The 14,209-nt window shown below is 38.9% G+C and overlaps 4 protein-coding genes across 4 annotated transcripts; 2 read left to right on the forward strand and 2 right to left on the reverse strand.

The window, feature by feature from the left end:
• Positions 1 to 470: 470 nt before the first annotated feature.
• On the reverse strand, positions 471 to 1,411 carry ch25hl1.2 (cholesterol 25-hydroxylase like 1, tandem duplicate 2). The gene is given in 2 exon segments (XM_034141509.1): positions 471 to 880; positions 883 to 1,411. Coding segments are annotated over 2 exon segments (939 nt in total).
• A 1,293-nt stretch (positions 1,412 to 2,704) lies between these two features.
• si:dkey-24l11.2 (uncharacterized protein LOC100034462 homolog) lies at positions 2,705 to 7,556 on the forward strand. Its single transcript, XM_034141986.1, has 12 exons — positions 2,705 to 2,801; positions 3,571 to 4,182; positions 4,674 to 4,733; positions 4,835 to 4,887; positions 4,969 to 5,113; positions 5,230 to 5,606; positions 5,925 to 6,153; positions 6,245 to 6,359; positions 6,567 to 6,684; positions 6,782 to 6,893; positions 7,124 to 7,236; positions 7,377 to 7,556. Exons 2-12 carry the CDS (start codon positions 3,580 to 3,582, stop codon positions 7,444 to 7,446), a joined length of 1,995 nt encoding a protein of 664 aa, XP_033997877.1. The 5' UTR covers positions 2,705 to 2,801; positions 3,571 to 3,579; the 3' UTR covers positions 7,447 to 7,556.
• Positions 7,557 to 8,319: 763 nt separating this feature from the next.
• On the forward strand, positions 8,320 to 9,147 carry ch25hl1.1 (cholesterol 25-hydroxylase like 1, tandem duplicate 1). Its single transcript, XM_034142115.1, has one exon. It carries the CDS (start codon positions 8,320 to 8,322, stop codon positions 9,145 to 9,147), a length of 828 nt encoding a protein of 275 aa, XP_033998006.1.
• A 627-nt stretch (positions 9,148 to 9,774) lies between these two features.
• kti12 (KTI12 chromatin associated homolog) lies at positions 9,775 to 13,654 on the reverse strand. The gene is made up of 9 exons (XM_034141114.1): positions 13,418 to 13,654; positions 12,684 to 12,735; positions 12,544 to 12,596; positions 12,393 to 12,448; positions 12,207 to 12,286; positions 11,945 to 12,104; positions 11,759 to 11,821; positions 10,896 to 10,964; positions 9,775 to 9,982 (listed from the first exon to the last, which is right to left on the reverse strand). Exons 1-9 carry the CDS (start codon positions 13,566 to 13,568, stop codon positions 9,839 to 9,841), a joined length of 828 nt encoding a protein of 275 aa, XP_033997005.1. The 5' UTR covers positions 13,569 to 13,654; the 3' UTR covers positions 9,775 to 9,838.
• Between the last annotated feature and the right edge of the window lie 555 nt (positions 13,655 to 14,209).

The raw sequence follows: 14,209 nt of genomic DNA on the forward strand, positions 1-14,209 counted from the left end.
TTACTCACTAAATATCATGACTGTATGTGGGTATTGTTTGGATTTACATAAAACTTGAATAAATCATTGATAAATATAACTTACAAATATGCATATAACTTGAATATCAATAGCCCCACCGGATTTAAGAACAATTAAAAATTGAAATAGTCTAAAGATACTGCCCCTTTTGCCAAAAACAAACAAACATTGCAGTCGCTTTTCTGTTAACTGGTTCAGGAAAGTAAAACAAATGAGACGAAGGTTCACAGACTGTTTAGACACTATATTGTGCACATAGTTCAAATGATTATGTAAAGATTTTTCAAAATACAATACAGTGACACGCCTCCTTTTCATTGCAAGGTAAAATGTAGATTAATTTTAAAGTCTAATTCTTCACATTTGACCATCCACATGGTTTGGAAAAAACAAACAGACATATGAAAGCTTAGGTCTCTATCACTAGCTGCTACCAATAGTAAAGCAGTTTACTTTATAGCAGTAGAGAAGCTGAAATCAGCATGCGTACCAAATATCCTATCCCAGTGACTAAAGTGAGGTGCGAAATTGGTGTTGGGTTTCTGATGGTGCACATCATGTTTGCTGGGCCCTCCATAAATGCCGAACGGTATAAGGTGGGATGTGGACCAAGGGAAATCATAGCCACAGTGATCCTCAATCGAAACGTAGACATGCACAACCATGAAGACCCATGTAGTGAGCATGTGGCTTCTCAGGATCACAGGATTCAGAGTGGTCCAAAAGCCCACTGTGACCAGCTTCCAGCCACCCAGGCACTGAGCAAAGGGAGATGAGTATTCATGATGGATTGCATGGAAAGTTGCATACAGCCAGTGGATCCTGTGATGGAGCAGGTGCCAGATGAAGTATTGGAAGTGAGCAGGAGGTTGCTTATCAACCCAGCAATTAGCTCCAGCAGGGAGGGAGCCTGTTCTGGCAGATCAACAGGGGGCCTCCATGTCCACTGGGCCACTGATGCTGGGAGCACAATAAACACATGGTTGTACAAGGTGACCCCTGCACAGTGCAGCAGTGTAGAGGCTGTAGGACGACGGCTAGGTTGGATCTTGAATTGCTGGACCCAGGCCCATCTTTCTCCCATGATGTCACAAACAAGAAAAGGAATGCACAGGACAAAGTAGGAAGACACAGTCAGAACAATAGGAAACAGAGGAGATCTCAAGTAATCTGTGTAATTAAGTCTTATGCTATCCCATAGAGGCTGGAGCAAAGAGTCGTTTCCTAGGCATCTTATCCAAAGATCTACGCTGGTGTCTGCAACGTCCATCCTGAAGTAGGAATCACTAAGTGAATATCCTATAAATGTCTGAGGAATGTCGATGTTCCAGACAGAAACAGCAACAATGGGTAAAGACTTTGTCCCCATCGGTGTCTGCTTGACTCTCATGCTATCAAGTGACAACCGGGTGCAACATTTCAACAAACTATTCATACTCCCTGGGTGACTGGTAACGTATAGCTCCTTATACATTTTTCAGTAAGGGGAGTATTATTAAAATCCAATTGTATCTTTCTTAGTGCCAAATCTCTGCTCAAGTGGAGTTTATTTATCCTTTTACAATACACACTGGAATTATCACATTACACTTAGTTGGAACAAACAAAGGAAAGATCAGAAAAGAGACACACAAATCACACTTTGAATATCACCAGAATAATAACATTACACAAAATAAGCATAAAAATATATAGAATTTATATTATATGTAGTTCCTATTTGTTTGGTCCAGTTAAAAGTACTATGTATTGCACTACATATTTTACCAGCAAAACTATTTTATGCAAACCAAGTATACAATCTGGACAATATTTAATGTCAAATGTAAAAACATATTAATATCAATGTATGAAAAATAGGAGATAAATGCTATGAAACGACTTAAGAATAAATCGGCTTAAACACATGTCTTAGAATAGCTATGTTATGGTGTAATTGTGTTCCACAAGAATGAACTTTGCACCTCAGCCTTTAAGCCAACATATGTGTTAAGTCGGTTTGTGCTTTGCAAATTAATCTATTTCCTATAAAGATCATGCAAGATGATTGAAAACTCCAGAACAGCTAAATAGATCCAAAGGAACAATTGTCAAGACCTGTAGGAAGATCATGGGAGTGTGGCAGTCTGATCTGTGCCACCGGTTTACCTGACCAGGCTGACAGCGAACCGGACTCTGCCTGGATACATCTTATTATGTCATGTTATCTCAAAGATTTGCAAAATACATTCTATATATTGATGGATGTTCATCATGGGCTTATGCTGTAGTCTCTGCTTTGTAATTCTGTCTGTTTTTTTCTACAATTTGTCATATTGTTTAATATGCTGTAGGCCTACTACAAATTCCCCCTTGAGGGAATAATATAGTTGTCTTAGTCTAAAGTCTAAATGCTGGTGACTCAGCAGCTGTGCCAATGGAGTCAAGAATGAACTTTAACCCTCTTCAAACTTCACCCACTTAATTTTACATTCCCAAACTGTAGAGGGCGACAAAACAAATGCATATGCGCTTTTTAACAGAGGACATTTCCGGGGAGCTTGTAAACATATTTCTCTTACATATATATATATATATATATATATATATATATATATATATATATATATATATATTCTCATTACATATACTTTTCTATATAATATATAAACGAGCAGCAAATTGTTTCCCCAATCGATTCGGAGTCATTTTTGTCGCACTTTCTCTTTACACATCCATGACGTAATTACGTATACAACTTCCTGTATCACTTGAATGTGCAGTCACTTGACAGTTAGCAGGTAAGGCGACTTTAAAACGTTATTTCTTTAACCCTTGGTCTTATTTCACTGAATAAACGTAAACGCAGATCCTCTTGTGTATTTAAAGTAATTTTACCTTAGCTAGCTAAGCTATTTTAAACAATAAAGGAGAATGCCTAAATCCTACTATGTTGTTATGAGAGTAGGCTACTTGAACCCAATTTAAAACGTATCGGCGATTCTAGATTTATAGATATTATACATAATTCCCTTAGAGATTGTCAATAAATTACACTTTAATGTTATCTTAAATACCTCCATGATTACTTTCCCATATTAGTGAAAATTATGCTTAAAAAAGTATAACGGCACACCTCATTTTGATTAGTGATGATAGATACATTGTATAACTACACTGGACAAATGTGTCTTGATTTTAAATCTATATATTTATTATATATATATAATTAATGTGAAGAAATTATATATGTATATATTTTTAATTATTATTAACTTTTGTTTTGCTTTTGAATCATGTTATGTAATGACTCCAGCATTGTTATACTACACTCGACAAGTACAACGTGGCTCTTTTTCTTGGATTGTATTGCTATAAGGATTCTGCAAGTAGCTACTAATATTTTAAGGAAAATTCAGATTTTCTTTGGAAAGTTTCACATTCTTTCCTATTACTTCCATGATATTAAGACCGAGTGACTCCAAATCCATAACATGTATTTATTTATATATAGTGTTTACATGTAAAGAAGTAGATATATGTGATAATCTGTGTTTATGCTATTCACAGGTGATAACAATGAAGGAGAACGGTGAGGAAGATTTGGGTGATTCAGCGCCTGCGCTTAATACACAGCCGATCTGTCGCTTCTTTTCTCAAGGAAGACAATGCAATTATGGGAAGAAATGCAGATTCCAACATATAAGAGATGATGTCAAAGCTCATGAGAAGAAAACCATCAGGACACCCAGCCAGTCAGATGTCACCTCTCTAAACTCTGACGTCCCTGGACATTTGGGGCAGAGGCCTGCTCCGAATAGTAACTCCAGGGTTGGTCCGGCCTCTGTCCGCCGTCCCTGTCGCTACTTTATCTCAGGCCACTGCAGCATGGAAGACAGGTGTCGCTTCTGGCATCCTCCACAGTTTCCTCAAGAGGATGACCAGCCTGTTTCTGGTAATTACCCAAGACCTGCGCAGAGGATGCCACCCGTACCCCGTCCAGGCATTCTCCAGGAGGTCAAGCTTTGTGACCTTACAGAGGATGTGACCAAGCAGCTACGAGACACAGAGATCAATCAGTTAAAGAAGCGATTTCCCAAAGAACAGCTGATTATTCAGGAACGAAGTGATGGCATGCTTACCTATTACAGGGCGACTGTAGAGGCTACTGATCCAGACTGGGTAAGCTTTCTCTTTCACCTACTTTTTCCTCTCTCCCCTGAAAGCTTAGAGCAAAAACCCCACCTGCACTTTACTTCTATAATACAGTACAGCTCCGTTTTAATTAGTTGAACAAAACGTCTTGTGAGGGAGAATGTATTTAGAAAAAAAGTTCTAAATCCTCAGCATTAACACCAAATCAAGAACCATTCCTGCTATACTGGAACATCTCCAATGGCAACTTTACTTAGCAAGTGTAATTGGCAATACGTACTGAACAGCATGTGCAATTAAACTGCACAAATGAGATTGAATTAAGCCTATTCAGTAAATCTCTGATTAAACTATTTGGACTAATTTCAAAATAAATAATTTAGAAAGATATATTTGCTTTTCCACAATTATCTTATGGTGTTTCTTAGCCACTGACAACCATAACACGTTAAACATTAAATACATAAATGAAAGAAAACAGTATTCTTTATTGTATTAACTCTTTGTTTAATGTATAGCCTTTTGATCTGAAAGCAGTCGACATCATGGTCAGCTTCCCGGAAAGTTACCCCCAGGAGGTAAGGACCACTGCTTACTTTTACAGACTTTGTAATACTGTATACTGTAAATGGTTGTCATGAAAAGAACACTTCCTCATCACTTTGATAAATTCTTTTAGATTTTCACATTGGACATACCGTTGGATCAAGAGCTGCCCCTAATCATGTCAAGGTACAGCAAGTACAGTTTGTTTAAATATTTAACATACAGAGTGATTGGTGTTGACATGTACACACATCCCTGTCTACATAGGCATGTACAGCAAGCATCACTGCAGTGGCTTCAAGCTAAGCATGCAACCAACCAGCTGATGGGAAAGGTAGAGCTGCTCTTCCGGCCTTTTCTTCGCTGGCTGGATCGTAGTTTGGAGAGATTGTTCACTGAGGGAGCCCGGCAGGTGAGACCCGCATTAACAGGAGATTGGACATTTTGTGTTTTCCCTTTCAATGTACCCAAAGAACCTGTAGATAACTATTTCCTTCATGTAATGCATTTTCTTGAATGTTTTGGCAGTTGAAGAAAGACGTTGATTTAGAAAAAGCTGGATTGCAGTTCATATCGTACCAGGAGCTCCAGGCAACAGTGTGTGAAAGATCTGGGAACGATTCATCTGACACCGCTGCTGCAGATGAGGATGTCAGTGAGGAAGGAAAGCTGGAATACACAGAGGGGGAGAAAACTGAGGAGGGAGGAATAATGGGTCAGCAGGAAGGCTCAGGTTGTGATAGAGGGCAGCAGCAGGAGGAAGAGGAAGCCGGGCGCCTGGTGGAGAACATTAAGATCAGTGATCCCCGCAGAGGCACCGAGGTGAAGCTGCTGGGACTGATGCTGGGCGAGAACACAGCCACCGTAGTGGCCCATCAAATCACCGTTTGTCTTCAATGTAACAGGCAAGAACAAAGAGCTGAATGTCACATCCATATTACAAACTTTTTAATGAGAATAACACACAATTGATAGCTGATAAACAGTCTGCAACTTACAAATTATATATATCTAATGTATAATATTCCAATTACTTGTATATAGACTCTCCTTGCACTATTTTTATTCAATTTTATTTGTATTACTTCCACTATTTTCACTATTTTGTCTGTGTTATTACGTTGCACCGTTGGAGGAGCCTGTGACCTAAGATTGTCATTGACATCTCCACTGTTGAATTGAATTGAATCTTGAAATCTTGACTGTTTGTGTGCTGTCTGCAGGTGTAAGGTAACTGCAGACCTGACCCTGACTGGAAGGAACCCCTGCACGGCTCAGTGTGAAAAGTGCAGTGCTAGCATCAATGCTGCATTCAGGCCCTGCATGCTGCACCATTACAGCGATGTCCTGGGGTACCTGGACCTCCACAATGCTGCGCCTGTTGACCTTGTGCTACAGGACTGTGATCTCATAGTGGGATGCCTCAGCTGCTCCCAGGAGAGCCCCGTGCAGGTGATGGAACATACAAGCACCATTTTTGAAAAATGTCTTGATAAGCTATGACTTCTCTGAAATGGCTTTTTTTGTTTTTCCATTCCATCAGAATGTATGCTATGGTCAAACAAAGGAGTCCAATTGTGAACACTGCCACTGTAAACTCAGTATTCTGGCAGAGAGCACAAGATTCCAGTATATCCAGCCACGCACCAACAAAACAGGTCAGCGCTCCACTACACTATTAAAGGGATCAGCTAAGGTTTAAGATCTTACAACAAGTAACTAGCACAGTTGGCTCTCTTTCAAATATTTCGTAATGTTGTGCCAGATAACAGCAAACCTTTAAATCTGAGCTTTATACATATGTAATAACGTATACCTGCAGACCACCAATGAAAATATAATGTTTATTTATTCCCTTTGTGTAGGTTTGAGTTCTGGTCCTGTTTATAATAAGACGATAAGAGATCCTGCTGTGCAGAAAGGGAAGCCGCTGCCAGAAAAAGGATCATGCAAACATTACAAACAGAGCCATCGCTGGCTAAGGTATCATCCTAACTGTGTCCCATCTAATTTCACATCAAACCTCTAAAAGAAAATGCATAGTATGTTGAAAGCTTTGTGCCCCTGACTGTGCACTCAGGTTTCCATGCTGCGGACGGGCTTACCCCTGTGATGGTTGCCATGATGAGGACCAGGACCACCCTATGGAACTAGCCACCAGAATGATCTGTGGCTACTGTGCCAAAGAACAGGTGACCTGTAACCACTGAGATACGATAAGACTTTATTTTTGCAGAGGGAAATTACTGAAATAGTTTATACGGCTAGACTCAGTTCACTGACAAGAAAACAGCCCAGTCTAATATCCTAGGTCACCAACCTTCAAGGCATCACTAGAAAAGAGCATAACAGTCAGTGTCTGAAAACATGAATGCATAAGGCTCTGAATTTCATTTCATTTGACATAATTTGTCTGTTGTAGCCGTACGGCAATGGAAAGCCGTGCAGCAGCTGTGGAAGCATGATGACGAGAGGCACACGCACCACCCACTGGGAGGGAGGACTGGGCTGCAGAAGCAAAGTTAAAATGAGCAGGTAAATGTATCTAACAACACTAAGGTCCACATTTCTCAATATTGTTATTATTACTGAAAACACAACGGTAGCAGTAGTTTTAACTGTTCAAAAAGAGTGTTTATTTCAGTGGTTTAATTTGGCTTTTTTTTTCTTTTCAGAAATGATCGACATAAATATGCCAACACCAACAAAACGATTTCAAGGAAAGCTGTCAGTGTGAAGAAGTAGTTGTGAAGAAGAGCATTTCCGCATTGATTTGTGAAAATATATTATTACATGCATGATTTCAATGAAATGGTTGTGAATTGTCCCCAATAAATCATGTTGATGATCATTCAGTGTGGTTGTGAGAAGTGTTCATATTTCTTCGTCTGCATGGACTTGTGAGTTTGTATCAAATCAGGAACATTTTCAAGGTTTAACTGTTATTTACGTTTAACATATAAGATTAACATAATAAGTACTAAATAAATGCCTGTAGGCAAAATATCCAGATTACAAGGTGTCTTAAAAGATAACAAGATCAATTCTAGTAGTTCAGCGTTCTGATTTACCTGTCCTGGTTGATACTTTTATAATATGAGGATTGACAGTGCAAGAGATAGATGCTGATTTAAGTTATTAAAGTTGTGTCACACCATTTCATGATGCATGAGCTTAAGGTTTCAAGGAGTTAAGTGCTACGCTAAGCTTTCCTTAGTGTTGACACATACCATTACATACCTGTGTTTACTTTAAACACTTTAAATAAGCAGTTCTGTCATTTCATTTTAAAATGCTGAGAAATGTCTGTAAAACCAAACGAGCCAATTCTGCAAATCAGATTAGAAACAAAACTATTGGGTCAAATTTCACTTTTTCAAGAAAAGTCTTTGTCCTCCTTCCTTCCATGCGTCAAACGTTGTGCCGGTTTAACAGTTTAGAGCTTTTGTTAATCTTCGAGTGAAGGTCTGTTGATATTGAGCTGCTAGTGGGGGCGAAGGCTACTGGTATATGCTTTAAACTGACTGATCCCCTTCCGTTGACCTTCACTATAAAAATGGCAGTAACTCTGTTGATCCTGAGCCTGGCCTCAGCAGCCTTCAGTGGTACCACAGCAACATGTTGAACATCAGTGAGATGCTGCTCCAGCCCCATCAGGGCGACCGTGTTCTGCAGCCACTCTGGAATTATTTGCTTTTCCGACATCTGCCTCTCATCTCTTCTCCATTTTTCCCTGTCCTGCTCGCCGCCTCCTGCTATTTCATCTGCAGCATACCTTTTGCTGCACTGGACCTCTTGGGAGAAAGAGTGCCTTTGTTCTATCAGTACAAGATCCAAGCAGGCAGGCAGCCAACAGTGGGAATGATGCTCAAGAGCTTAATGACAGCGCTTTATAACCACATATTCTTTGTTCTGCCAGCTGTAATAATGACCATGTGCATACTGCCTACACCAATACTGCCCCAGGATGCTCCTACCCTGTATGAGGTATTCATTGACGGACTGGCAATACTTCTCCTTTTTGACACACAGTACTACATTTGGCATTTCGTACATCACAAGCAACCGCAGCTTTACAGGTGGATTCATTCAGTCCACCATGAATACATGGCACCTTTCTCGTGGTCCACTGAGCACCTTAGCCCCTCAGAACTGATGACAGTCGGACTCTGGAGCAACCAGGACCCCCTTATTCTGAAATGCCACCCATTGACCGCATGGTGTGTCACAGTTTTCAGTATCTGGATGTCTGTGGAGGACCACATAGGCTATGACCTGCCATGGAGTCTCAACCACCTCGTGCCTTTTGGTCTGCTGGGGGGGGCACCGGCTCACGACATGCACCACCAGAAGCCGAACAGCAACTACGCTCCTTTCTTCAGCCACTGGGACAGACTCTTTGGCACCGCTGTTGCTTTGGAGAAAAAGACTCTGAAAGTTCTGTAAATAATGCATGTTAAGTGTAACTGTATCATTCCAAAATCATTATTATATTTTTAATTACTATATATTTTACATCGCTTGCTGCTTCATGTTTGGCAATGTGAGATAAACTTTGTTTTAAAAGTTTCTTTTTTATGGCATTTCTTTCAATAAAATCAATATCTTATAATCTTGCACTTTTGTTAATATTGTTGTTGGACTGAACTCTTATATTATTTACATACTTGGAAAAAAGCTTTCCTATCATTTTCCGCCTTTAACTTGTATCACAATCTTCTTACATAATAATACACAATCATTGAGTGGGATTTCTTCCAAGAGCTTTACTCAGTAGTACTTACAGTATGCTACAAATCCGACCGCAATAAGAAGCTTTTGAAAACCAGAAAACCAAGTAATACTCGTTGAGCTTGTCACCAAGAGCTCAAGTACAGTACAAGGGGAAAACATTTGCTTACAAGGAGGAGCTAATTTTTGACTTAAATGTGGAATTCATTACAATAATAAAAATGGGATTCAAATGTAAACTAATAGGAATATTGCAAAAATGCATAAGGAGTCAATTTGGCACTTAAGCTCATAAATATAACTCGACTGAATCATTGCAAAACATCACACAAACATGCAGAGAATATTATAAAATATATTTATTTGTCCCAGAAAATGAAAAAAAGAGGCCAATGGTATAAAAATGTCAGTGAAGACTCTTATTTAAATACTGCACAAACATGTTGGAAATGTGCCCGCTGTTCTCTGTCGGGTGCATCTTGGTGTAGCTGATGAACTGCCGCCGTAATTTCCTCAGCTCTGCCATGTTGATGCTCCTGGTGAGCTCGATGTTAAACTTTAGGTCAAGGACATTTGAATACAAGTTGACGTAAAAATGGACCAAGTGACCAAAAGCTTCAGAAGAAAACACTGAAAGAACATAAACTATTGAATGTCACTGACGTCAACACAAATAATGCACCTGTCAATAAAAGTTGACCAGAGCATCACCTCATTTACTTTGAAGTTCCTTTCTGCCTTGAACAACATGTTTAAAAAAGGACAAAATCAAAGTGTTTGCTTCTTTAAAGGTCTGACACAGAGCAGCTGCCAATAAACATCCACTAATACATACCATTTGGTTTCACCCCCCCGCCCCCCCCCCCACAATACATATCCCAAAGGTGTGTTATTACAGGCGAGACCTTTAACAGTGATTGCCTGCTGTGCCTTTCATTTAAGGTTGTTTGATGGACATACATTGATCCACCTTCTCCTTCAAACAAGTAGTTTAATGTGGAGTATTTTGCCTCCTGCTGGTGAGGAAATGTGATTCCTTAGGAGGCAGATCATTAAATGAGTCACATACTGTATACACATTTCAGACAGTCATGGCTGTGAAAGATCACTGCAACATCCCACGTAAATGAGTTAAAAGGATTGACATGACATGTGTGTAAAGGGTGACTGTGGTTGCAAGAGAGTGCAGTCGTCTTTCAACCAGAAGGTTGTGGGTTCGATCCCAGCCCGTGCAGTCGACATGTAGATGTTTCCTTGGGCAAGATACTTAACCCTAAGTTGCTCCCGATGGCATGGCCAACGGTGTCTGAATGTGTATGAATGTTAGCTTCCCTAGAGCAAGTGGTACTGCTCTGCATGAATGACGTGTGAATGGGTGAATGACTCGTAGTCTGTAAAAGTGCTTTCAGGGGTTGAAAAGACCCGATAATGCGCTATATAAGTGCAGTCCATCAAAAGGATATCTTTTCTGTAGCTCCTGGAACTGGAACGAGGTCGCCGGGGACACTTGTCTTCTGTGCGTTAAAAATTGCCTGAAATTTCAAAATGACTTTCATCACAGACATTACAAACAGAAAGTAAGGGTTTTACAAATTCAGCTAGTTGGTTATTTAGGGAGTTTTAGATCATCAATAAAGGATCAGAATATTTAAATAGAGTGATGAAAAGTTCTTATAATTCATTTCATTTACAGGCATGTTGCAAAATGGTGAAAAGGGTGTACTCAATGGAAAATCAAGGGAACAGAGGAGATGATTTCTATTTGGCTAACAGTAGTTTGCAGACACACCCCATTATATAAATAGGAAGATAATTACAGGAGCAAAGGTATTTAAGAGGACACAGGCACAGTTGCCAATAACAAAGTAACCTTGATGTCACGTTTACCGTGGGAGGACACACTGCTGATTGCACATATTCAGAGATTCTGACGTCAATCAATGAGCTTCAGAAAATAGTCATGGTTTCTTCCCAATTCCCTATTCCGCGGCTTGTGATAACAGAAATGTTAATAATGCTGAAAAAACAAGTACCCGACCTGACATTTTCAGGATTAATTACCAAAGAGTACATATTTACATTCTGATGTATTGATACAAATCTTCCCAACTGCAGGGAATTACATTTGGAACTACTTTTTTGTGCTTCTTATATTGAGGTTTAACCAAGTATTTTTTCTGACTATAGCTCCACAGTCTCTTATTTTTATTTTCAATGTGTGAGTCCCACTTTGGTGATCCTAAAGTTTGATAGAGTTCTTAAGACAGAGTGGAACCAGCAAAAACAACAAATGACCAGGAAATCAAAAGAACACATAAAGACGTACCATTAAGACTTCTTGTGTGATTTTGTCCAGCTCGTACAGGAAGTTTGAAGATGACAATGGTTGCTGCAGAGAAAAATAATATCTCTATGAGCATCATAGTCAAAAAGGCAGCATGACAGACATCTATTAAATATTGTAAACATGTGTAAATAAAAAACAAGAGAAAACAGCATGGGTGTCTCTTACACTCTGTGTGGACTGGTTTGGTGGGGGTGCTTTTCTTTTGAAAAGTGCGTCAGAAATGTCTTCAAATGGAATCGTGTCGTCTTTCAGGATGGTGAAGAGAGGACTGTCCCATCGGTTTCTGGAGTCTGGAGCTTCAAATCTCAGCACTAATGCATCAAAGCTACAAAACAAACAGCAGATGTCAGGCAAAATAAAAAAACAACAATGAATGGTTTTACTTTCTGAAATGCATAGTACTCTATGTGGGGGGCTTTTCACCTACATTTCCTGTGTGTACTGCTCAGCGGCATCTCTGTTGGTATTCCACGTTGTGCTCACTTCATCTGACGTCAAACAGTATACCTTGATCAAAAGAAAGCATATGATTTTTGATTTGTGTGACTACCGTTTCAGTCATAGATGTATAGATACTTGAACAAAATAATAGTTATTTCTTTAGTATGCTTACCAGGCATTGTGGTGTCTGTGCATGTTTGATGAGACAGAACAGTTCATAGCGATAGCCTGTAAGGTATTTCGGATTTAAAGGTAAGAGCATAAACAAATAATAATGTCTCGATACTGAATCTGTAAAGCACACTACTGTTAGCTAAATGTACCTTTTATGTAATTTAGGGAATCCAAAATCACAATGTCTCCCTTGTTGACTTTCCTAAACATGTAGATAAAGATTAAAAGGTGTGCAATGGTAACACTTCAGACAAAAGACAAAAACAAAAGATAGATCTGAAAAACCTACCTCTCTACTTCAGCTTTCAGAGATGCTCTGACATTTTTCTCCTTTTGGGAATCTGCACCATATTCAAAAAGGTTTAAAAGCAGCAGGATTATGACAAAGTCCAAGGTTACTTTCTTGAATTTCTTTTTGTTTTGTGTTCTAATTTTTGCTATTTGCAACCAACATATATTTGTATGGATATGTGGTATAATCAATTAACTGCTTGTTCATTATAAAAAAGAAAAAAAGGAAAAATGCACATTCGAAGTTATCCATCACCATTTTATTTTCCTAACAGGGAAGAAGAAGCTGGCTGCTTATCTTGCTGACATTTAACAAGTGGAAACCAGTACATTTTTGAGCACTTCTTTGCTAATGCATTTATCAAAATTGTTAGGGACTAATTTTATTTTAACAGTCAACCTGTGGCAGTAATGTAATGTTATACACAAGTGTCCAAGGGATAGTGTTAATACAAGTATGTAAATTAACAAAAAACGATTATATCCATCCTCGTATGTCACAGGACTGTGATGATATTTTTGTATAATAAGATTAACTTAATGCTAGGCAAACCCTCAGTTAACAACACACAAACTCCTCAGTAGACGAAATATAAAACACGTTTCAGAAAACATATGGACTGTTTTGTGCAGTCAAAGTGAACATGTATGAAGACTTTTAAACATGACTAACACTAACAGGTACGTAATAAGCAAGTATGGCTAAATGGAGCTAACATGAGCTCAACTTGCCTGCATACACTGTGTTTTTCTCTACGCCCAGTGCTGCGTCACCTACAATGTGCACCTTTCTGTCCGTGTTCTGCTCAAAACACACCTTCAGCTCCTCTGCCCTTCGTGTTTTACCACTGCAGGGGTACCCACACATCACTATCAGAGGCATTGTGACTGTGATGATCACTACTGAGAGTTAGCAGCTAAACTAGCCTAGCCTACGATGGGACTCATGTATGGATTTCAACCGGATGTAATAGCAATACTTTCGGATGACAAGCGGAAGTCAAACATCTGTTTATTTGTACGTACCATAGTTCCAGATTGACCACTTGTGTTTTGTTTTTGTTGGTTAATAATCTTTATTTTTTCGGTTTTCTGTTCAGAATGCCCACAGTTTTATTTCTATATATGAATATTGTTTGGAAGTGCTTATGTCTTGAAATTGGAATATTCAATAAAGATTGACAAAACAACACCTGTTCTCTGACAGGATTCCTGTCCATTTTTAGCAGAAATTATACTACATTTTGAGTTTTACAGGAGGATAAGAATACTGCATACTGAACGTGATTGATGTCTTAGACTTATCAATAGTAGAGACCATTATCTAGGTAATCTTATGTATTTATAAAATAATGTAATGTAATAATCTATAATGTCTATTATTAGGTATAATTATTGTATTACTTGGCATTATGTTGTTGGACATCTATAAAAACAAAAACAAATTCTCATCCGGAATTTGTGCAAGTGTTTTATAGGGTGACCATCAGGGGGTGCCACACAGCTAATACAAATAAACTGATT

The sequence above is a fragment of the Trematomus bernacchii genome, unplaced genomic scaffold (genome assembly GCF_902827165.1).
Source record: "Trematomus bernacchii unplaced genomic scaffold, fTreBer1.1, whole genome shotgun sequence".
NCBI classification, from domain to species: Eukaryota; Metazoa; Chordata; class Actinopteri; order Perciformes; family Nototheniidae; genus Trematomus; species Trematomus bernacchii.

Bases quoted from the DNA above. Each gene is read 5' to 3' on its own strand.
- si:dkey-24l11.2 (XM_034141986.1), top strand. From the start codon at position 3,580: ATGAAGGAGAACGGTGAGGAAGATTTGGGTGATTCAGCGCCTGCGCTT. The intron at 4,734-4,834 runs GTAAGGACCACT...AAATTCTTTTAG, and splicing joins CGGAAAGTTACCCCCAGGAG to ATTTTCACATTGGACATACC. The intron at 4,888-4,968 runs GTACAGCAAGTA...CTGTCTACATAG, and splicing joins CTGCCCCTAATCATGTCAAG to GCATGTACAGCAAGCATCAC.
- ch25hl1.1 (XM_034142115.1), top strand. From the start codon at position 8,320: ATGTTGAACATCAGTGAGATGCTGCTCCAGCCCCATCAGGGCGACCGT.
- kti12 (XM_034141114.1), bottom strand. From the start codon at position 13,568: ATGCCTCTGATAGTGATGTGTGGGTACCCCTGCAGTGGTAAAACACGA. The intron at 12,287-12,392 runs GTAAGCATACTA...CTTTTGATCAAG, and splicing joins CACAGACACCACAATGCCTG to GTATACTGTTTGACGTCAGA. The intron at 9,983-10,895 runs ATATCCTTTTGA...CTAAAGTTTAAC, and splicing joins TTCCAGGAGCTACAGAAAAG to ATCGAGCTCACCAGGAGCAT.